At 57.7% G+C, this 22820-nt stretch overlaps 1 protein-coding gene across 2 annotated transcripts in view; it reads left to right on the top strand.

The window, feature by feature from the left end:
* Positions 1-21: 21 nt before the first annotated feature.
* The window catches only part of TAFA5 (TAFA chemokine like family member 5), a 191178-nt gene continuing 168379 nt past the window's right edge, over positions 22-22820 (top strand). The window contains exon 1 of one of the 2 annotated variants that reach the window (XM_027108024.1): positions 22-224. In XM_027108024.1, the coding sequence (XP_026963825.1) occupies positions 113-224 (112 nt within the window). In that variant the 5' untranslated portion in view covers positions 22-112. The remainder of the gene's footprint in view (positions 225-22820) is intronic. The other variant, XM_027108026.1, reaches the window with a different exon arrangement.

Raw genomic sequence — 22820 nt, forward strand, 5'->3', positions numbered from 1 at the left:
GGCGGCGGAGGATGGCGCGCGCGGGGCCCGCACGTGGAGGCCGGCGCGGGGGCGCGGGCAGGGCCGGCTGCTGAGACGCGCTGCTGCCCCCCGCGCGGGCGCCGCGGCTTCAATGGCGCCATCGCCCAGGACCAGCAGCCGGCAAGATGCGACCGCCCTGCCCAGCATGTCCTCAACTTTTTGGGCGTTCATGATCCTGGCCAGTCTGCTCATCGCCTACTGCAGTGAGTACCGCGCGGCCCGGGTCCTCGGCCGGCCCTCCGGTCCCGGCCCCGGCGCCCGTTCCCCGTTCCCGGGCCGCGGCTCCGGCGGGGCGCCCCGCGGGCCGCCCGGAGTCCGTGAGGAGTTGCGAGCTCGGGGCGCGCCGTCCCCCGGGTCCCCGCCGGTCCTGCGCTGGGCCGGGAGGGCGAGGGGCCGGCACTTTGGAGGCCGGCGCCACCGCTGAGCCTCCCTCCTCCGACTCCGGGGCAGGGCCCGGGCACCAGGCCCCGGGTGGCGCGGCGCGTCCCTGCGCGGCGATGCCCGCGGCTGCCCGGCGTGCCGCCGCCACTCCCGGCCCAGGCCCGCGATCCGAGCCGAGCCGGCGGCTTCCCGGCCGAGCCGAGCCGCGCGCTCCGGAGGCGGCGGCAGGTCCGGGGCGGGCGGGCAGCGCTGCCTGGGCTGTCGGTGGAGCGCCTTGCCCTGAGCTTTCCGCTGGCGACACTCCGGCGGGGGACGCGGCGGCCGAGTCCGGAGCAGGGCGCCTGGGGCAGGAGCGGGGCTCGGGCTAGGTCGCGCGGCTGGAGCTTCTGCCTTCCCGGGAAGCAGGCTCGCCGGCGCTTTCCTAAAAAAGATAAGTGAGGGCTGGGGTGCCCGGAGAGGGCTCGCCGCTTCCACCGGCATTTCGCGAGTAGGGTCCGAGGACCCGAGCCGGTGAACCAGTGGGTCTGGCGCGGGGCCACGGGCTCGGGGCTGGGGTGGCGCGGGCTGGCGGGCGCCCGGGGCACAGGCTGGGGGCTGGGGGACCGGGAGCAGGGTCGGGGTCTGCCTGGGTGTGTCGGGGGTGCTGCGCCCGGGGCACAGGCTGGGGGCTGGGGGAATGGAGGCTGGTGGGACGCTGGGCACAGCCTAGGGACTGCGGTGGGGGTGGATGGTCAATGCTCCGGACACGGGTTCGCGGCTGGTTGGATGGGTGGGGAGTGGTCAGCGTCCCGGGCACAGGCTCCGGGCCGGGATGGCGCGGGCAGGTGGGCTCCCCGGCCGACCGCCTGGCACAGGGTCCGGGTCCCTTCCTATCCCAGCGGGAGGAAAGGACGGGCGCTGAGGAACACCTGTCATGGAGAATTGCCATGGGCGATGGAAAAATATGGATTCTTTACAAAAAAAAAAAAAATTGAGAGAGAGAGAGGGAGAGGGGGAGAGAGAGAGAGAGAGAGGCCGAGGGAGAGAGAGAGAGAGAGGCCGGCGCGGAGCCTCGCTCCCCGCCACCACCTCGCAGCCCTCGGCCACCTAGCTCCCAGCCCGAGCCTTCGCTCTCTCCAAAATGGGACCGCGGCGGGCCATGGAGACGCGGGGCGCGCGCGGTCGCGGAGTCCTGGGACAGCCCAGCCCCCCCTCATCCTCCCCGAATGGCGGGGGAAACCCGGTGCTCAGAGAAGGAGTCGTGCTGCTGGTCTCAGCCGGGTTGTGCATTTCGCTGCAGTTGCTGGCGACGCGTGGGGACGCGTGGGGAGGGGTCTCCGAGCGGGAAGGTTCCCCGTGGGGCCGCAAGCCCGACTGCCCAGACTGGCACCGCCATCCCGGCTGCACCCTGCCTGCTCCTCCGAATGCGTTCCTGCGCTGGCTGCCTGGAGGGGGCTGTTCTGGGGGTTTGAGCGAGGTCTGTGCCCTCTCCCCAGCTCCTCGCGGCCATCTCGGGGCCCTGGGGCAGCGTTCCCAGGGTTCCAGAGAAGAGCCTCAGCCGGCTTCCTTGGCCATGGGGAACAGGTGAAAGGCAGGTGAACTCGGGGCTCACCCAGGAGGTGTCATTTAAATGCACTTCCTGGTGGCAGCATGGGAGGGGGACTCATCCAGCAGTGTTTGGGAAGGGGGTTGTTGTGCCCCAAGTCCCCAGGCTGCTGTCCCTCCCTGGCTCTGGGGACAACATCGTTGGTGCCAAGGCGAGAACCAGGCAACAACAGGCTGGCTGGGGAGGCAGCCCTCCGGGTACAGAGAGGAGCAACTGCTAATTGTTGTTAAGTACATGACACCTCCGCCCTGCCCTGTGGCTTCAACACTTCCCACCCCAGGTGTGCCAGCCAGGGCCTTCCTTTCTCACCTTCTGTGTGCAGTCTCTGCTCACTCCCCCCCCCCCCCCCCCCCCCCCCCCCCCCCCCACCCAGCACCTCCTGAACCTGAAGGGGGACCCGCTATGTCTGTCCTGACACTCACACCTTTGCCAGGCTGCTGCCTGCTCCAGGTGGCGGTCCGGGCCTGCCCGCTGCTCAGACACTTGGTGGAACCCGAGATCCCATTGGACACTCAGGCTGCTTTGCGGAGGCCTCCCTGGCTTTCTGGAAACAGCTCTTCCACCAGGACGATGACATTTGGTAAAAAAAAACCCATCTACTCCAGAATGGCGGAAATCATTAATAGCCGAAGCTTGGGTTAACACATTTTTATGGTTGTTTCCACCTCCATGGAACAGAATAACTGACAATAAGATAACGTTTTTGGACACACCCCATTACACCAGAAAGGCACTTGGAGAAATTAAAACATTTCACTAATATGCAAAGTAGACATATGCACTTGGAGGAATGAAAACACTAAAATGCGAACTAGACATAATAATAATCGATAGCTTGGAACATCAGCCCTAGAGAAAAAAGAACTTCTTTTTTTTAGAATTGATATAAAGCAAATAAAATGCAAATGGAACAGTTCCTGTGATTTCATTCTCTTTTCCAGTATATCTGGGATGAAGAAGAATAGTTATAGCACCCATGTCTGTAAATTGTTTCTGTTATCGGTAAGGATTTTTATTACCCAAAATGTTTTTGTGTTTTGGAGCAGATCTATTTGTGTCATTAGCCAGGGAGACTGGTAAGTGTTGTACAGGATTCAGTTATCCTGCCTATTAAATCTGTGCATTTCTCTGCAGCCCAAAAGGTGTTCACTTTCTGGCGCTGCTAGAAGCAAACTGGAATCTTTCTTGGCGTCGTTTTGGGTCAGGGGTGTTCTCCTGTTCTTGGCCCCGTGGAAGCCCTCCCTTCCTTGCCGCCGCTGAGATTCATATTTAAGGAGATGGGCTCCACCCTCTGGCTGGAGAAAGACCTGCAGTCCACCAATTAAGTTAGTTGCTATAGTGACACAGCCTTGTCATTTTTCTCCTATTGGGGAACAATTGACAGGAGACACAGAAAGAGGAAGGGGGCCCTTGATGGCTTTCTTTAGAGATGCAGACTCCATCTCTGTGTACGTTCCCATTACAGCGGGGATGGACGCTTGGTAAAGACTTATCTTGGGGAGGTGATGAGCTCCGATGAGAAAATTGAAACTCTCCTTCACTCTGGTCTGGGGAAACCTCTGTTCTCATGGCTTGGAAAACGCTGAGTTAGATCGTCTTCCCCTTAGCGTATCTGGAGAGGAGAGTTCTGCCTGGACCTGGTTCTTGGATGGAGTGGGACAGCTCTGGCGAAACCATAGTGGTTTGCCTGTGTGCTGTGCTCAACCCCGAGACCCCGAAGATGCAGTCTGCTGTGCTGGCTTACAACATACTGGCTGTAATAAACCGTGAGGACGGTGGAGAGAATGATGAGCTAGTGGCGGCCTTAGGATGCTAAGCTGTGACTTGACACCGTGCGCGGTGTTTATTTCGAAGTCCGAGAAGGCTGTGCGTTCACGTAGATTGCCCGTCTCCTCTTTGGACGGGCTTGGTGGACAGCTGCTCCTGGCATGTAAACGGTGGGTGGGAGGAAAATCTTATATTTGAAAGTACCAGGGAGTAGGGTGCGAGAGGCAATGTGACTCTGTTGTCGACTTGTTTTTTTTTTCAAATAAATCTCATCAACATTGAATGGCAGCTTTAAGTTAAATCTCATGCCATAGACCTCATGCAACTACGAGAAGAAATTACAAACAACTTCGGAATTGTTTTTTAATCCATTAGAATACTAAAGAAGTGCAAGCTTTCTGATGCTGCATTTTCCTTATAAATACAATTTATTGCATATTTAGGAGAGATCAGAATATGCCACTTTCCTGCTGTTCAAATTTGATTTCTGGGGTTTTCCAAGAGGTGAAATTGGAAATACTGGAAACTGAATGAAGTGATGACATTCAGAAGTTTATTTCTCATCCTTTTTTTTTTTCTCCTACTGTGTTTTTCATTTGATGAATTTCTGGCCGGAGAAGATGTGCTGTGTGTTTCTTTCAACAACATAAGGAGATAGGTTGCCTGTTTGTGGGATCTATATTGGTGGAACTCCACGCCTAGGGATCGGGGAGCTGGGGGAGGTTATGCCCCTGGAAGCCAGACAGACTGATTGGTGCCCCCCACCCCAGACCCCCACCCCTCCCCCCCCCAGCCCAGACACCGCCAAGAGGGGCCACGCCCTCCAGGACTCCCCTGGCAACTCACTGTTTGCAGCGAGGCCAGAGGATAGCGCCTCCCAAACGGGGGCTGTGTGCTATAACTCAGCTGGCCGGGTCTTCGGTACCAGGCGTCTGGGCTGAATTCCACCCTGGAATTTCTCGCTCAGGACCTGCCACTTGACATCCCCCGGGAGGAGATATGGAGCTCAGCTTCTGTGGCATGAAGTATTTTCAGGTGACTTTTATGGGTGTGATTACGGGAAAATGTTATGATAACGTGGCACGAGAAATGGGAAGAAAAGCAGAACATTAACATCCCCACTTCTTTATGTAGCTTCGCAGCTGCGCTGATTTACAAGGGCTCATTTTTGCATTAAAATGTGGTGCTCTGGAGCTAATGACCTCTACAGAACGCCACCTGTCACCCAGAGCCGTGGGTGCCCGCTGAGCGTTGGGGAGGAGATGGGTTGACAAGGAGGATGTGGGTCAGGGTTCCTGCGTGAGAGGGGATCAGTCGGATGCTGGTGGCAGAGGGGGCTGGCCGCTGGATCTGCTGGACTTTATTTGTTTGGGGGATTGTCACTGGCTGTCCTCTCAGGGGCCGGGGCTGGCACATGGGGCTGAGAGTGCCTGGTGGTGTCCCTTTCTGCAGGCAACCTTGCACGCCATCCGTGAACCCCAGAGCCGAGCTCCGGCTGCCCGGGCTGCCCCGGGGCTCCCACGGCTTCTGCGGAAGCGTCCAGCAATGGCCTGCTCCTCCTTCCACGTCCCCCTCCCCACGGTTTCCGTATCTGGGCCCTGGCGTGGTGCTAACTGAAGCTCCCAGCAGGCAGCACGAGCCGGCGGCAGCTGGCGGCAGATCTGGGCAAGTCGCCCCGTCTCTCCTTCACCCTGCAGACGTGGTGGAGGGCTCCCGCAGGCTTTGTAACGTTTACTTATTTATTCCAATGGCTGGCAGGAGTCGAGTGTGGAATCACTTTTGTCTCCAACTAGGCCGGCGGGACTCCTCCGGCATCCCCTGGTCCTCGTGGCTCTCGGGAGGCCCAGCTCCAAGTTGGCGTGCCTGCGGCGTCCTCGGGAATGGTGGGTCTAGGCCCGGTGGGACAGTGGCTGCTTGGTGAGATGTCCCCTGGGGAAGACCCCACTCATCTTCCGATGTTCCCGCCTCCCGGTCCTGGGCCCTGGTGTGTCACCTGCTGTGGAGTCGGCCTCCCCCGTGGAGGGGCTGGCCTCTGTGGGGTCCCACCTGGGGACCTGGCCCTCCTTCTAGGTGTGCTGGAGGCCAGAGCGGTGCAGAGCCGGCCCCTGGCGTCTGTGCCTCAGCTTGTTCGTGTGATGAGGAATTAGGAAGCCTGGGGACACAGAGGTGGGCAAGACCGCTTGCGTCCCAGTGTGGGGGGTGCTGGACGGTTAGCACAAAGCGAAGGCAGTAGAGGACGGGGCCCCCAGCTGGGCCCGGCACCCTCTTCTGCTGGGGTCCTGGCTGCCTTCTCTCAGGTCACCGCCTGCCCCAAACTCTCGGCCCAGGGTCTGGCCCCGAATCCCCTTCCAGCCCTGGAGCCTCCTCTTGCCCTGCCTGGCCTTCGCCAGGGCCTCTGCATGGCAGGGCAGCCTCCAGCTCTGTCCCTGTGCCCAGCCTCCTGGGAGTCCTTCTCCGAAACACACCTAGCCATCCTCCATCCTGTCTTCCCCACCGTCACCCGAGTCCCTCCTGCATACATCAGCATCGTCCTTGGTGGCCCCTCTGCCTCCAGGCTGGCCGACGGGAGATCCCCACGCGTGGCTTCCCTTAGAATGGAGCCGGCACCAGTCCTCTCCTCCCCGTCTCGCCGCCTCCCCACGTCACTCAGGGCCTCACTAAAGCCCATCTTTCCTGCCCCGGTGGCCCTCTCCATCCTCTGTGCTGGCTGGCAGAGATCGGCCCGGGGCCGGCACCCCAGGGCTCCCTTCATGGGAATGTGATGCGTGTGCCCGTTCTCTCCTGCATGCCCTGGTATTACTCACTTCGATACCCCACTGTCCGCGGGGTCCCTCGCACGGCACCTCCCCCACAGTTCTGCCGAATGCAGCGAGGGAACCCTGAGCTGGACTGGTCTCCAGAACATGCCCTGACCCCAGTGGTGGAGAACCTCCTCTTCCAGGAAGCCTCCCCTGAATGCACCGCTTCTTTCCCTCTCCAGCGCTCTGTGTGTTCACCTGGATGCCGGCTGGCACGGCTCTGGGCCTTCGGGCAGTGACTGCCCCATTCTCCGAGAAAACACTCGTTGATCCTGGCGCCCTGGGCAGTGAGCTGTGCCCGGGGCGGGGCTGCAGGTCTGGACCCTAAGGACTTGGGGTGCCCCGAAGGTCTGGGGGCAAGGCGGGCTGAGGGTCTGGGTGTGGCCAAGGGACTGGGGGCGGGGCCGGAGAGATGTCTTGTGAAAATTGAAGTTGTTGTATCCGGAGCATCAGATCTGGTTCTAACACCGTCTGATTGAAAAGGAGAAGAAAGAAAACTGTGTGGAATCTCGATGAAACGTTCACTGTTTTCAAAGCGTCCTTGGTGGGCCTTTCACACTGCCGGAGTGGGAGCTCTCCAGAGCCTCCCAGCAGCCTCGCCTCCTTTCCTTAGCTTCTACTCCATCCTTATTTCCCTTGAATACTTGCTTTCTATGGCATCCCTGGGGTTTCTTCCCCGGAGCACTGTGGACGTTTGGACCAGGTTGCTCTCCAGGGTGAACTTTCCTCATGGTGGGGTGTTGGGCAACATCCCTGGCCACCACCCACTCGGTGCCAGTAGTCTCCACCCGCCCCCGGGGTGATAACCAAGCCCTTGTTGTGTGTCCCCTGGGGGTAGAATCCCCCCATCCCTGGGGCCTCTGACTTAGTTTGTGGGTCCGCAGTCCACAGGCTTGTGCTGGCATTTCCTGGTTTCGTTGAGTCGGGACTCCGGTCCTGGGGCTTAGTGCCAGCAGCGTGACAACCTCATGACCGCGTCTGTAGCTGAACAGCCAACACAGGGGTGGGAGGACGTTCAGCCGGTCGCCTTCTCTGGCAGGTGCATCTCCCCAGTCGTGCCCAGACTGGCTGGGCTGTGGGAAAGGCTGTCTGCTGGGCGGGGACAGTGTCTCCCCACGCTTCTGTCTGCAGAGCTTGGAACCAGCCTTAGGGCTTGGGGTTGGTCTCAGATTCTTCTCCACATCCTGATTTCTCCATGTCTCACATGTAACTTTATTGCTGATGGGAATCAAGCCATTTAGAGGCAATAAAACATTCCTGACCCAACGAGGACAGGGCAGCCCGCCCACTACCTGTCCGTCATCTACCCACCGTCTTGACGATGCTCACCTTTTCAAGAGGCATGATTTTGGAGATTTCTGTCTAGAGCCCATTGGAACAAATTCATGAACGCCATTCCCTCCAAAAGTTCTGCTGCCCTTGGCGGGACCTTGGCTGCCCAGAAGCCGCCTTTACTCAGTTCTTTTTGGGGGACGCCAGATCCTGCTGCCTGTATCCCTGACGGGGCTGCGCCAGGCTCTTTCTGTTCCGGCCTGTGCCCGCCAACCTTGTCACTGGGCACTGGCTGGGCCCTAGGAGCCCCTGCACGGGGATGGTGCCCGGGGTCAGCCAGGCTGTGCTGGCAGGGGGAGCATGCAGACCCCCTATGCCTCAGGATGTGCCCCTGCCCACCCCCCTCCCCAACAGGCAGCGTGTTCTAGTCCCTGGGCAGCCTGTTGCCGCCTTCCTTCGGGAGCCCTACCCCAGCGCCTTCCTCATGCCATCTGTGACCGTGGGGCGGCAGGGATGTGCTGCTGTGTATGTGGGTGCAGCTCGTGAAGATGCACATCCCACTGTATCAGGCAGCACTCCTGCACACGCACGCACGCGCACACGCACGCACGCACACACGCACGCTTGTGCGGGTCTCCCCGCAGCCCCCAGCCCCGGCCTGCAGGTTGCTTTTCAGTCCCAGACTCGCGTGTCATGAGCCAAAGCCACTGACGGCCCCGCCAGAGTCCTAGTCCCGGGAGACCCCAGGTGGTGAGCCCAGGGCAGCACGGGGATGGGGTGGCTGGGGACTTGACTATCCCTAGAGCTTTTCCTCACCGGTTCCTTTTTAACCAGAGAAGTGGGATGCACAGGTGTGGCCTGGCGGCTTCCCTGGAGGTTACAGGCCTGGGGACCACGCACTGGAGAGCAGGAGCGGACAGAGCTCAGGGCTCCCCTCCCTGTGCCGGCTGCTTCCACTTCCCCGGCCCTTCATGCCGTGTCCCTGGTTTTGTGCACGCACGTGCGTACACGCGCCACAGACACGCATCCCTTCTGATTTGGGGCCTCTGTCTCTGCACCAGAGGGTGATGGCGCTAATGGTCTTTCCAGGCCCCAGACGCCACGAGGATCAGAAGGGAGCGAGTCTGGTACTTTGCAGGGATCGACCTGCGATCCCAGGACCCGCCCATCCCAGGGTGACAGAGGGCAGCGTCCGCTCGCCCGGACTTGGGATCCTTGGGCTGAAGGACCCGTGAGACTTCGCTGTAGTTCACACAAGGAAGTTGCAATATCGCTGGACAGACACCTCGAGTGCACTTGCAAAGAGGGCGTGGGTTGCTCGGGCCGCCTGGTGCCCAGTGGGCTGGGCCTGATGACCAGGTGTCCCTGAGCACAGGGAGCGTGCGGCCTCGTCCGCGGGGTGGGGGGCCCTCCATGCAGAGCAGGAACTGCGGAAGGTTTGCTGCTGTGCCCGCTTCCACCGCGGCTGAGCCGGAGGGCAAACCTATCAGGACGCTCCCCGACACCGAGCGGGCCTGCAAGGACCTTGCCGGTTGAGCAGTGAGTCCCTGGGACCCGGCTGGCAGTGAACTCGGGGGCTGGGTTCCGCCTCCCGTGGTCCCTCCCCAGGCTGACATCCTCCCACATCCCGGAGCCACCTGCCACGGCACCTCAGGGCGCCCACGGCAGACGGGGCTGGGGGAGGTCAGCGGGTGGGCAGGCGGTGGGTGTGCCGGTCGCCCCGCGCGGGGTGAGGGTGGAGGGCAGCTGGGGACTCACACTTGGGGTCCTGGCGGGGGAACAGCCCGGAAGGGCCAGCCTCGCCTTCCCCCCCACGGGCTTCCTAAGGCCCCTTCGTTTGCTGCCACATTCCCTCTGACCTCCTCCCCGACGCCTGGGGCGCCCCCGGCTCAGAGCTGCCAGGACTCAGCCCTACCCCCATTGCCAGCCCCTTGGCCACAGCCTGGCCTGGCACCCACCCTCCGGACGTTCAGAGCGACCGTGAACTCTCGAGACCGCACTGTTGAAACAGAGTCACAGATGTGGACAGCAAACTTATGGCTACCAAAGGGGTCAGGGGGAGGGTAAACTGGGAGATTGGGACACTGACATACACACACTGCCATACGTAAAGCAGGTAGCTAATAAGGCCCTGCTGTAGGGCACAGGGAGCTCCACTCAGTACTCTGTAATGACCTGTATGGGAACAGAGTCGGAAACGGAGGGGATAGATGGGTACGCATGACGCATCCACTTTGCCATGTGTACAGCCCTGTACAGCAGCTCTGCTTCAACAGAGACTAGAAAAGAAAGACCCCGCTCCCCCCGACCCCCAGCCGCCTCAAGCCCACGGCCCCTGCCTGGTTTGCTCGGCCTCCATCCTGGGGCCGCCCCCCGCAGGACAGGCTCACGTTCTGCATATGGGGAGCTGCTGGGGAGGAAACGCACGGATTGATCTGAGGGGCGTCCTCGCCCGGGGCCTGCCTCCTGCCCCAGCCATCGGTTCCCCCTGGCCTGTTCGCCTGCTCTCAGATCCTCCGCCCTGGCTGCCAGGTCCAGCAGCTGAGTGTGCTCAGGAGATGCTCTGGCCGCCCGAACACCCCTGTGGTCCAGACTCATCTCTCCAGAGAAGGGGGTGCCTGGGGTGCCCAGGGCGGGGCGGGGCAGGGGGAGACAGCCGCCCCTCGGAGGGCTGAACTCTGCTGACCTCGCCGTTCTGACCCCGCGAACCCTCCCGGGGATCCGGGGCTGTGGCTGGAGAGAGGGGATGGATACACCTCACGGGCGCACGTAAACACTCGCCGCATGAAGGAGGCCCTCTGCCTCTGACCCGGGCTCACAGGCCCTGACAGTTCTAGCAGGGCGGCCAGCGGAGCCTGACGGGCCGCCGGGCCCGCGCACTGTGAGTGGTGTCCGCAGGTGGGAGGATGTCGTGGGCCTGGATGGGGACAGAGCCGGGGGCCCTGCGAGGGTCTCCTTTCTCCCCCGGAAGGCCCAGGCATGAGCTGGAGGAGGGCTGAGCAGGGTGTGTGTGGCCCCGTTCTCATGGCCCCTCTCTGTGCCCCCGGGTCTGGGACTGTGGACTCACCGCAGACACTTGCTGTCGTGGTCACAGTCGTGCTGGGTCCACGGCATGGGCCTCTCCAGGGCAGGGCCCCAAGCACAGCACCCCTGCTTTACTGATGGCTCCGGAATGGTTTTCCAAAAGGACAGACAGCATCGAGTCCCTGCAGAGATGGGAGCAGGGTAGCCAGGGCCCTGAACTTTTCAGGACACTCCCTTCCCCAAGTTGTCCCCACCTGCCTTGTCTTGGTGTCTTGAATGTCCAGCAAGAGGGGCTGATTAATACAGCCGGGCAGGCTCTCCCGGTGCCCTTGCTGACGGCCTGTGATGGGCCGCTTTCTCCTAAGTTCTATTCGGAGGGTTTCCCCTGATGTTTAGGAAGGTCAGTACCAACATTGCGAACGTCTCTGAGCTTACGAACTTGTTACTAAAATCCACCGATGATGAGGTGACGGCGGAGTCTTCCTGGCCTGCTTGACCGGACCGTGAACAAGTCGGCTGGAGCCGGGCTAGGCCGTGGTCTCCTGCTGTCAGGTACCTGGGTGACATCGGGGGGCAGGGCGTTGCTAGTTTTCCAAGACCTGCCTCGCATCTGATTTTAACTGAGCGTTGAGGAAGGCAGTTTTAAAGCACACCCGTTGCCTGAAGCCTTGTGGTTCGGGGAGGGGTATCCGGACAGTTCTCTGGAGGGCTTTCCTATCAGGACGTCGCACGGTTAAAATGCTAGTGCCTCCACGCCGCCCTGAACGCCACTGGATGCAGGCGAGAGGCCTCTCTCCGGCTCTGTTTCTAAATTATTCTTCTCCATAGCAGCTCCATTACCTAATAGCACTTCCCCGGGCATCGCTGAATGCCGTTAATGGGTTGATAGGACTCGTTGCTAATCAACTGATGCTAATTTATGGTCCTCGCTGCAGTGGCTGAAGGAGGCCAGCCACGGAGCCACGCTGGGTCTTCCGTGCATTTCCCTGTGTCTCTTTTCGTGTCTCTTTTCTTCCCCGGCTCATGTTAGGCTCTGTGGTCGTAGGAGTGAACCCTGCAGGGAGGCAGAGCCTGGCCGTCTGGGCTGTGTTTCGGAGGACCTATCACATGCATGTCTGCAAAAGCTGGAGAGGACAGGCCTCTGCTCCCTCAGCGCGGGAGGGCAGGGGCGGCGTCTAGGGAGACGGTCACCTTGAGATGACCGCGGGGGTGGCGTGTGTTTCCAGAGCTCACTGGGTTCTGGAAACACGCGTCTGAGTCGGGCCAGCTCTGTCGGGAGCCACCGCATCGTGACCCCCGGAGACCTTTGCTCTGGCGTCCTGGTCGGCCCAAACAACATGCATTCCACACATTAAAAATGGTCAGGACCCAGACCTGGGAGCAGGTGTGTGTTAATGAACTTGGGGAGGTTTCTGAACCCCACCACAGTGAGACGTGAGCTCTCCAGCTAAGAAAATAGCAAAACTTCTCACCGTCGGCATCTGGGACATTGGACATGGGCACCAAGGACTTCTGAAACCTTCTGGCAGGCTTAGGCCTTGTGAGACACAGGCCACTGCCACGTGGCAACCCACGTGCTTCTTTACAAGAACTTTGATTTAGTCAAAATCAGTGTTCCGTGGTCAACAGAAATGCATTTGCTGAGTGTGGTCAGAGTTCAGGGTGTTTTAGCTCCGTCTTCATCTTAAGGTTCCAGCATGAAAAAGGAACAGATTTTCAAGACAGGAGCAGCAGGAGCCCACGCGGTACAGCCGGGTGGCCGACGGCCACCTGCAGCTCCTAAGCCCCGTGCGTATGGGGAGGGTGCAGACGGCTTCATTGGACGCTGTCGTCATGGAGATTTTGCAAGATGCTCCAGTCACCCCCACTGTCTCAGGTGGTCAGGAGGTTTCTGTCTGTTAGACCCTGGGAAGTGGGCAGGATACCCAGAGGCCTCTGTCCACTCGGCATGTCAGCCCCACCCACTGTGACCTGGAGGATGTGGGGCGGTGAGCCTGCTGGAGGGGCCAGGACCCTTGGGGCCTGGGACCTTCCTCCCAGTGTCACGCCAGACCTGGGAGGGTTTGCCCCCTCCAACCTGATACCCGGTTTGCTCAAGCTCTGTTCTTGGGGCCAGCAGTGGGGTGGGACGCTTCTGAGAAACAGGGGAGCCGATTCCGTGCCATGGAGCAGACGTGACACGTACTGGAGTGTCCCTAGTGGGAGTCCGCGGGGCCTGGAAAGTTCCCTGGGGCGGGCCAGGCCACCTGTGACTGCGGACACTCCACACAGCCTTGCCCACTGCCGGAGCCGGGCGGGATGCTGCTTTGGCATTGGGTGCCCAGAGCCTTCGCCAGCCAGGCTCCCATCAGGGCGGCCGAAGCCTTAGCACGTCCTCTCCAGGGACTCAGGTGGACGCCGTGTGGGAGGGTCCGGAGCCAGCCCAGGCCCTGCAGGGCTTCGTGGCCTTGGACTCAGGGCCCTCCAGGCTAGCGTTTGCTGAGCATGGCCACATGTGGGAGGGCCCAGGCCTCGTTCCTGTGACCTGTGCATGCCTGGAAGTTGGGGACGTCTCCATTCACTGGAGCTCCCCCAGAAGTGGGGGGCTGTGGGCCTGCCAGCTCCACGCCGTGTGGCCCTGCGTTCACCCGGGGATGGGAGCCCCTCTGGGGCAGGACCTGGGCCTCCCATTGTCAGCTTGGTCCCGTCGGCTGGATCAGGGCCTGCGAAGGGCAGGTGCCGCGGATGAGTTAACCCAGGATTACTGCTGCTGTCAGCCGTTTACACATGTGTGTGAAAAAGGCTCTGATGCTGATTCGGCTGACAGGGTGGGGTGGGTATGGGGTGACCTGCCCATTCGACCCTGACTTGGAAGACTACCTCCGGCAAGTGTTTTTACCTGGGTGGCGGAAGGGCCTTTAGCAACTTGCGAATCCACTGAAGTTCCAAAAGGAGACAGGTCGTCCAGGCCACGGGCTCCTTGTGGCCAGCGCCTTGTTTTCCTGCCCAACTATAACCCAGACGACGGCCTTGTTTGCCCCAGGAGTCTCCCCTCTGGGGCGCCTCTCGCTCCTGTCCCACCACGAGTCCCCACGTCGTGCTGGAATCCTGCCTCCACGGTCCCGATTGAAGCCCCCATATTCCCCAGCCCTGGCAGACTCCCCGTCTCGGGGCTTTGGTGACCACGGCTGGATCTGCTGCCCAGACAGACATGTGCTGTCACCCCAGGGCTTGTCCATGCAGTGGTGCTTCCCTGTCCACGCGGGCCATCCGTGGAGAGGTGGGCGCTGGCCCTGCTGTGTCACTCAGCTGCAGTCCTGGTGGATGGGCATCCTGCCAGGCGCCCAGCAAACTGTGTCCACTTGCACCTAGATCTTCACGGCAACCCTCCCAGCTCAATGTTTGTTTTCTTTTCATTGTAGAGGGAAGTGAGGCTCAGGGAAGGCAGGGGACGTGCGCAGGGTTCCTGGTGGGAGAGGTGGAAACAAAGCCAGGCCGTCTTCTGGGGCCCCAGCCTGGTCCTGAGGGGTTTGGGAGGCTTGGAGAGGAGACCCGTGATGGGCCTTGCAGCCAGCCTTAGGGGCAGCAGGGGATGGTCCAGACACCACGCCAGGAGGGGCAGGTGGGTCTTGGACTTCAGGGTCTGGACAAGTTGTGGGAGCCTACTGGTGATGTATCTGCTGTTTCCAAGTTAAGTTGCAATCGCAACTTTAAAAAGAGAGGGGAGAGAAAGAGGGGATGGGGGAGGGAAGGAGGAGAGGAGGAGGGGAGAGGGAAGGAGGCGGAAGGGAAGGAGGGGACGGGGGAGAGAGAGAGGTACAGTCACAGGGTGGGGCTCCCGAATGGATCTCAGAGGCCACTGCAGGGGTCCCTTCAGCCGGCGGGGTGCGGCCAGGGGTCTGCACTGGGGAGACTTCGGGTGCTTGGGTGCCTTCCATACCCCACCCCACCCAAGCCTCCTTGTGAGCGCTCTGGGCAGGGCAGTCGTGGACACTGTCCCCCACTGTGGGCGTGTCTGCCTGCAGGTGGGACACACATTATTTGCCTTTGGGATTGAACCAGTTGCATCCGGAATGCTCCCGTGCTCAGGAACCCACACAAAAGCCTGTAGCCCTCCCAGAGAGGACATTTCTGTTCTTTTTTTAAAGTTTTGTTTCAGTGACTTATTCTTTTTTCTAATCTTGTTTTTTTTTTTTGACTGCATTGGGTCTTCATTGCTGCATGCTGGCTTTCTCCAGTTGCAGCGAACGAGCGGGGGCTACTCTTCGTTGTGGTGCGCGGGCTTCTCATTGCGGTGGCTTCTCTTGCTGCGGAGCGCAGGCTCTAAGCCCGCGGGCTTCAGCAGTTGTGGTTTGTGGGCTCTAGAGCGCAGGCTCAGTAGTTGTGGTGTACGGGCTTAGTTGCTCCGTGGCATGTGGGATCTTCCCGGACCAGGGCTCGAACCCATGTCCCCTTCATTGGCAGGTGGATTCTTAACCACTGTGCCACCAGGGGAGTCCCCGAGAGGACATTTCTTGAACCACTGCTGGGTGCCAGTCAGGTGCCAGGCACTTCTCGTACTTTGTGGCATTGAATCTTCTCAGCAGGAGACGGGATATATGATTCCCTTTTTATAGAAGAAGAAACTGAGGGTCTCAGAGGCCCACAGTGTCTTCCTGTCTTCCCCAAGTGTGATGAGCTAGGATTTGAACATGACTGCTGGTCTCTTCAGCTCTGGATCTTGCCATTAACCTTGTGAAACACCTACTGCCCCCTGGGGGTGTGGAATCGCGTGGTCACCATCTGGCCGACCAGGGCTGTGACACGCAGAGCACTGCCTGCAGGCTATGGTGATGTCTGTCTGGGGACTGAGGAAGAATGTTTACCCAAAGGCATCCGGACAGCCTTGGCAGTTGGCGCTATGTCTACAGAAACGTCATCCTAAGCACACCCAGTGCAGACCATTGCCACCGCCCGTGGGTCAGGGTCTGTGAGACCACTGTCTGATTCAGAAAAGCTGTGACAGTCTCGGGGATGGTTTGTTAGACTGAAAGGAGATTAAATTGGCAAAAGGGAAAGGTTCACGGAGACACAGTCTCCAGGAGACACCAGGCATGAGCTCCAGGCCCCAGGGGGTGGCACAGATGGTACCTAGTTCCCCAGTGAGGACGTGTGACAGCCTGTGGAGTGTCACCAAGCAGGGGCACGCCCCTGAGCCCTGGGGCCCAAGGTGGCTATTAGGGGTCCCTTGGTGGGTAGGCTCCAGTCCCCTAGACCCAAACCAGGAAGAAATAGAAAATAGGAACTGACCAATTGCCAGTAATAAAGTTGAATCAGTAATTTTAAAACTTGCAACAAACAAAAGTCCAGGACCAGATGGCTCCACAGGTAAATTCTACGAAACATTTAGAGAAGAGTTAACACCCATCCTTCTGAAGCTATTCCAGAAATTTTCAGAGGAAGGAACACTTTCTGAACTCATTCTATGAGGCCAGCGCCACCCTGATACCAAAACCAGACAAAGATATCACACAAAAGAGAGAAAATTACAGGTCAACATGATGAACATATTTGCAGAAATCCTCAACAAAATACTAGCAAATCGACTCCAACAATACAATAAAAGGATCCTACACCACTGTCAAGTGCGATTTATTCCAGGGGTGCAAACGTTTTTCAATATCTGCAAATCGATCAATGTGATACACCATATTAACAAATTGAATAAATAAAAACCATATGGTCATCTCAATGGATGCAGAAAAAGCTTTTGATAAAATTTAACATCTATTTATGATAAAAACTCTCCAGAAAGCAGGCTTAGAGGGAACTTACCTCAACATAATAAAGGCCATAAGTGACAAACCCACAACCAACATCATACTCAATGGTGAAAAGCTGAAAGCATTTCCTCTAAGATCAGGCATGAGACAAGGATGCCCACACTCACCACTTTTATTCAACATAGTTTTGGAGGTCCTAGCCACAGCAATCAGAGAAGAAAAAGAAATAAAAGGAATCCAACTTGGAAAAGAAGTTAAACTGTCACTGTTTGCAGATGACACAATACTATACATAGAAAATCCTAAAGATGCTACCAGAAAATGACTAGAGCTCATCAATGAATCTGGTAAAGTTGCAGGTTACAAAATTAATATACAGAAATCTGTTGCATTTCTATACACTAACAATGAAGTATCAGAAAAAGAAATTAAGGAAGCAGTCCCATTTACCATTGAACCAAAAAGAATAAAATACCTAGGAATAAACCTACCTAAGGAGGCAAAAGACCTGTGCTTAGAAAACTATAAGATGCTGATGAAAGAAATTGAAGATGACACAAACAGATGGGAAGATATACCGTGTTCTTGGATTGGAAGAATTAATATTGTTAAGATGACCATACTACTCAAGGCAGCCTGCAGATTCAATGCAATCCCTATCAAAATGCCAATGGAAGTTTTCACAGAACTAGAACAAGTAATTTTAAAATTTGTATGGAAACATAAAAGACTCAGAATAGCCAAAACAATCTTGAGAAAAAAGAACAGAGCTGGAGGAATCACCCTCCCTGACTTCAGACTATAGTACAAAGCTACAGTCATCAAAACAACATGGTACTGGCACAAAAACAGACACATAGATCAGTGGAACAGGAGAGAGAGCCCAGAAATAAACCCACATACTTATGGTCAATTTGCGACAAAGGAGGCAAGAATATACAATGGAGAAAAGACATTCTCTTCAATGAGTGGTGCTGAGAACACTGGACAGCTACAGGTAAGACAAATGAAACTAGAACATTCTCTACATCATATACAAATGTAAACTCAAAAAGGATCCAACACCTAAATGTAAGACTGGATACTGTAAAACTCCTAGAGGAAAACATAGGCAGAACACTGTGACATAAATCACAGCACGATCTCTTTGGATTCGTCTCCTAAAGTAAAGGAAATGAAAGCAAAAATAAACAAATGGGACCTAATTAAACCTAAAAGCTTTTGTACAGCAAAGGAAACCATTGACAAAATGAAAAGGCAACCTACTGAACGGGAGAAAATATTTGCAAGCAATATGATCAATAAGGGATTAATATCCAATATATATAAACAGCTCCTACAACTCAACATCAAAAAAACCTGATTGAAAAATGGGCAGAAGAACTGTATAGACATTTTTCCAAAGAGGAAATGCAGACAGTCAACAGGCAAATGAAAAGATACTCAACATCACTAATCATCAGGGAAACTCAAATCCACACCAAAATGAGATATCACCTCACACCTGTCGGAATGGCTAACATCAAAAAGAACACAAATAACAATTGTTGGCGAGGATGTGAAGCAAAGGGAACCCTGGTACAATGTTGGTGTATGTAAATTTGTGCAGCCACTGTGGAAAACGGTGTGGCGGTTTCTCAAAAAACTAAAACTAGAACTACCATATGACCCAGTCATCCCACTCCTGGGTATATATCTGGGAAAAAAAAAACACTAATTCAAAAAGATACATGTGCCCTAATGTTCATAGAAGCATTATTTACAATTGCCAAGGTATGGAAGCATCTTAAGTGTCCATCAGTAGACCAAGGGATAAAGAAGATGTGGTACATTTATACATAATGGAATATTACTCAGCCATATAAATGAATGAAATATTGTCATTTGCAGCAACATGGATGGACTTGGAGGGTACTATGTTAAGTGAAATAAGTCAGACAGAGAAAGACAAATACTGTATGATATCACTTTTATGTGGAATCTAAAAAAAACATAGAGAATACAAAGAACAAACTAATGGTTACCAGTGGGGAGAGGGAAGGGGGAGGGGCGCTACAGGGCCGGGAGAGGTGGGAGGTACAAACTATTGGGTATAAGATAAGCTCAAGGACGTATTGTACAACACGGGGAATAGAGCCAATGTTTTGTAATAAGTGTAAATGGAATGTAACCCTTAAAATTCTATAAACAAAGAAGAAAATCCCCAGTCCTGAGGGACCATCCTCCCCTGACTGGGTGCAGGGGGTGTTGCCGTGTGCATCCTGGCCAGCACGGGCACTGCTGTCATCTGGTGTGGGGTGACACGCTGCATTTTTAGGGGTGGCCAGGACCCTGAAATTCACAGCACAGGGCTAGTCTGGGAGCCAGAGGTGCAGAGTCTCAGGAGCTGGGGGCAGCCGGGGCGCCCCGCTAGGGCGTGAGCTGGTCAGCAGGTAGCCTCGGGGCTTGTGCTGTGCTTGGTACTCCACGGGGCCCCATCACCCCTCTGGGTGCTTTAGTTTTGCGCCTGTGGATGGCCTGGCCTCTTTGGCTCCTGCTTGGGCCAACCTGGCCGGGGTGGCTCAGGCTTCCAGGAGGTGGGAGCGTTGTCCTTGCTGGTGCCTTCCAGGGTCCAGCCCTCCTGGGCTCCTTTAGCCCCCAGAGGCCCGCCCACCCTGGGAGGCAGTTGACAAAGCCCTGCGCGCCTTCCTTTTGGAAAATGCCCTTCATTCAGCCGCATCTGGGTCTGCAGAGGAGCCGTTTCATCGTGAGTTTTGATTTTACAAAACACACTTGCAGAGACCGAGTCAAACGCAGTGCTTGCCTCCCAGGCTCTGCCCTTCCAGCCCCTTTGCTGGACCAGCCGGACCCCTGAAGCTCTGAAGGGCCATTCCCTGAGGCTGGGTCGTGCAGGCCTGCGTGTGGGTGTCGTGGACTCCTCACGTGGCCGGTGGGGACGGCCCCTCCCCGTGCACACATCCCGGGCCTGATCTGCTGGGTGGGTGGGAGGGGGAAGGGGAAGCCTGCTTCCATGTGCTTCCTCCCCCAGGGCTCTGTGGGGTCTCCCCAAGCTGGGTGGGCTCTCCTCCCTCCTTGCATGCTACTCAGGGCAGGGAGAGGGGCGTCTGCTGGGCCTCCCCAGGCTGCAGCTGGTGATGGGTGTGACGGGTCCCTGGGGCACAGCGTGGCATGCGGGCAGCGAGCAGCCAGCCCGGGGATGCTGGCCACGGCGCAGGTGGGACGCGGGGAGGGTGGCTGGGGCCCACGTTGCACATGCGCCTGCATCTGTTGGCCCAGGAGGCAAGGTGACCAGAGCCCCCTGCCCTCAACTCCCTGTCACTGTCACGGCCTCACTCCAGTCAGGAAATAGCCCCCTTCTGCTCTGCCCCGGAGACAGATGGTAATTTTAAAGACTTTAGGCAAAAACTAAAGGAAAATAACAAAGTCCGAAATGAGGACAATACCAACACCTAGACGGTTTGTAGGGTGTGTGTGTGTGTGTGTGCGTGCGTGCGTGTGTACGCGCACAAGTGTACGTTCGAACGTAACTCCTCTCCATGTGCTTCTCTTCCCTCGTGGTGGGTCATCAGGGCTCAGCCTCCATTACGGACACGAGGACCAGGGGCTTCCCGAGGCAGCTTGGGGCCTCAGAGCAGAGCTTGGCCGAGAGAGGCCGAGGCCCTGACCAGGCCTCACTCTGGAGCCAAGTCCACGCTGTCGCTGTGCCGGGGCGCCTGGCTTTGGCCCGTCTCTGCAACCTCTGGCGCTGCCTCTCCCCCGGGTGCCACGTGTGTCCTATGCGTGGCGCCCTTAGTCTTGTTGGGGACTCGCTCTGCAGTTTCGTCTGTCTGCTGGCTTCCTCCCCAGGGATGCTATAGGGAGCAGTCAGGTAGGCATGCCCGGTCCAGGCGGCCTTGGTGTGGGCAAGGGCTCACGGCTGCTGGGTGGCACGGGGGGACAGAGGCAAGACCCAGCCCTCCTTCCCTTCCCTTCACTTTTGTGAGGCTCAGGTCTCCTGTGGGAACCTGCTCCATCTTGGACGCTCCTTGTTGGCCCGTGGTTACAGCCGGCCTCGGGGTCTTCCCCGTGTCCCGTGAGTGGAATCCGGTGCGGACCACCAAGTCGCTGCCTGTCTGTGCGCACAGGCTCCAGACGGAACGAGCACATGCTCTTCTGAAGTTCCCAATTGCAAAATTTTCATCTCAATTAATGTAACAATAAGTTTGGAAAGGTGGCAGTCGGCATTGGAAAGTTAAATGACACCTTCTTGGCGTCTCATGTTGGTGAGAAGGCCAACTGATTATTTTTATATTACAATCCCCAGGCATTGTCAAATTGATTAATAAATTCTCTACAAACCTGTTGCCTCTTAATACGTTGAATTTGGGTAGCTGGGGATAACTTTCCTATGACTTTCAAGGGTGGGCTCTCTGGGCGTCAGCGGTGTGCCCGTGAGCTGGCGTGGCAGCCATCTGTTGTCCCGCAGAAATGCACTGGAGCCAAGGGGACAGTTCTGTCAGTTACCTTTCCACGGACATGGCTCAGGGTCTTGAGGCTGCACGGGGAGGGCCCCTTGGATCTCCCCAGGTGGCTTCTGTGCTGGGCAGAGCTAGAGCCTGCAGGGCCAGTCCCCTCACCTGTCAGCCAGGTGCCTCATCCCAGCTGAGAATTACCAGCCCAGACAGAGGGAGCTCCTGAAACTGAGCACAGAGCTTAGCTCTGAGCTTCCTGGCAGACAAGGCAAAAAGGGAAGATCCACTGGGTGAAAGGCTCTCAGTGTCTGTTAAGGACTCATCTCAGAAGGTTGAAATGACACCAGCAGGAATACTGACTCTGGGCCATCACTCTGGCTGTCCTGGCACCTCGACGAATCATCTTCAACCTCCAAAACCAGGCGAGGTAGGCACTGTCATTTCCATTTTTAGGGTGAAACCCGAGAGGCCCAGACCCCCCATGTGGCAGGGTGGTCGTGATCCTGAGAGCGGGGCCGGGCCCTCGCAGGGTGGGGAGCAGTGGTGCAGAGCTGCCCTGGGTTGGTGAGGCCCCAGCACAGGGCCAGCAGTGGGAACTTCATGGGGCTGGACCTGCCAGACTGCAGCTTCCTGTCCTGCAAAAGGGGGCTTTGGGGTGCGGGTCTTGCCTGAGCCCTGCCCGATGACCTCTTTTCCCGGTCATCTCCACCTCTCCCTCCTCTGGCACCTTGGCCTCGGACCAGTGGACCTCAGCTCCCCACACCTGTCCTCTCCTGCCTTCTCGTGCAGGCATCATGCCCGCTTTCCCGTGGCTCTGTTCCCTCCTTTCCCAGGATCACACTTGTCAAAGTCACCATCACAGGGCTTCCCTGGTGGCGCAGTGGTTGAGAGCCCGCCTGCCGATGCAGGGGACACAGGTTTGTGCCCCGGTCCGGGAAGATCCCACATGCCGCGGAGCGGCTGGGCCCGTGAGCCATGGCCGCTGAGCCTGTGCGTCCGGAGCCTGTGCTCCGCAACGGGAGAGGCCACGGCGGTGAGAGGCCCGCGTACCGCAAAAAAAAAAAAAGTCACCATCACAGTTGCCAGCCGCGAGGTCTTCTGAGGCCTCGTGGCGCCGGGGGCGCTGCTCTCGTAGACCCCCATCTCCTTGCCCACAGGCTGGTCCTGGCCTGTGTCCTGCCCACCTCATTCCTCTGGGATGGTGTCTCTGTCATCTGTTCAGGGAGCGCTGCTCACCCCCTGCTAGGCACTGGCTTCCATCCTGATGGGGGAAGCGAATCCGGGGCCACCTGAGGCCTCCATCAGCCTGTGGGCAGGAGTCCATCCTCTAGGGGTCTGAACGCAGAGACCCCTCCCTGCCCAGGGCGACCCTGGCAGCCGTCCTGCCAGCGCCCAGTCCACCTCCGGGCCCACCACCCGCATCCACCGCCGCGTCCTCGGCCACCACAGCCTTGACCCCCGCCGCCGGGTCAAGGAGAAAGGACGAGGTGAGCTGCGGCCCCAGCAGCTGCCGCAATCAGCCCGGCGTGTTCCGTCATTAACTCGGCGCGCTACCCGAGGACTGATTAAACCAGACGGCGGCAAAACCCAAGCAGAGGCACAGAGATGTTTCTACATTTAAGTTGATCAAAATTAGGTGGAAAGGCATGTGCTGGTGGAGGTGAAGAATTCTTTAAGTGCATCTTACCGGCTCTTCCGAGCGCCCTTCCTGGTGATCTCGGCACAGATCTCTCCTCTCGCGCCGCTAATCCTGGTTGCTCCCGTTCTCCTGTTGCCGAAA

This window comes from Aethalodelphis obliquidens, unplaced genomic scaffold (genome assembly GCF_003676395.1).
Source record: "Aethalodelphis obliquidens isolate GAN/ISIS:26980383/991018 unplaced genomic scaffold, ASM367639v1 scaffold8, whole genome shotgun sequence".
Lineage (NCBI taxonomy): Eukaryota > Metazoa > Chordata > Mammalia > Artiodactyla > Delphinidae > Aethalodelphis > Aethalodelphis obliquidens.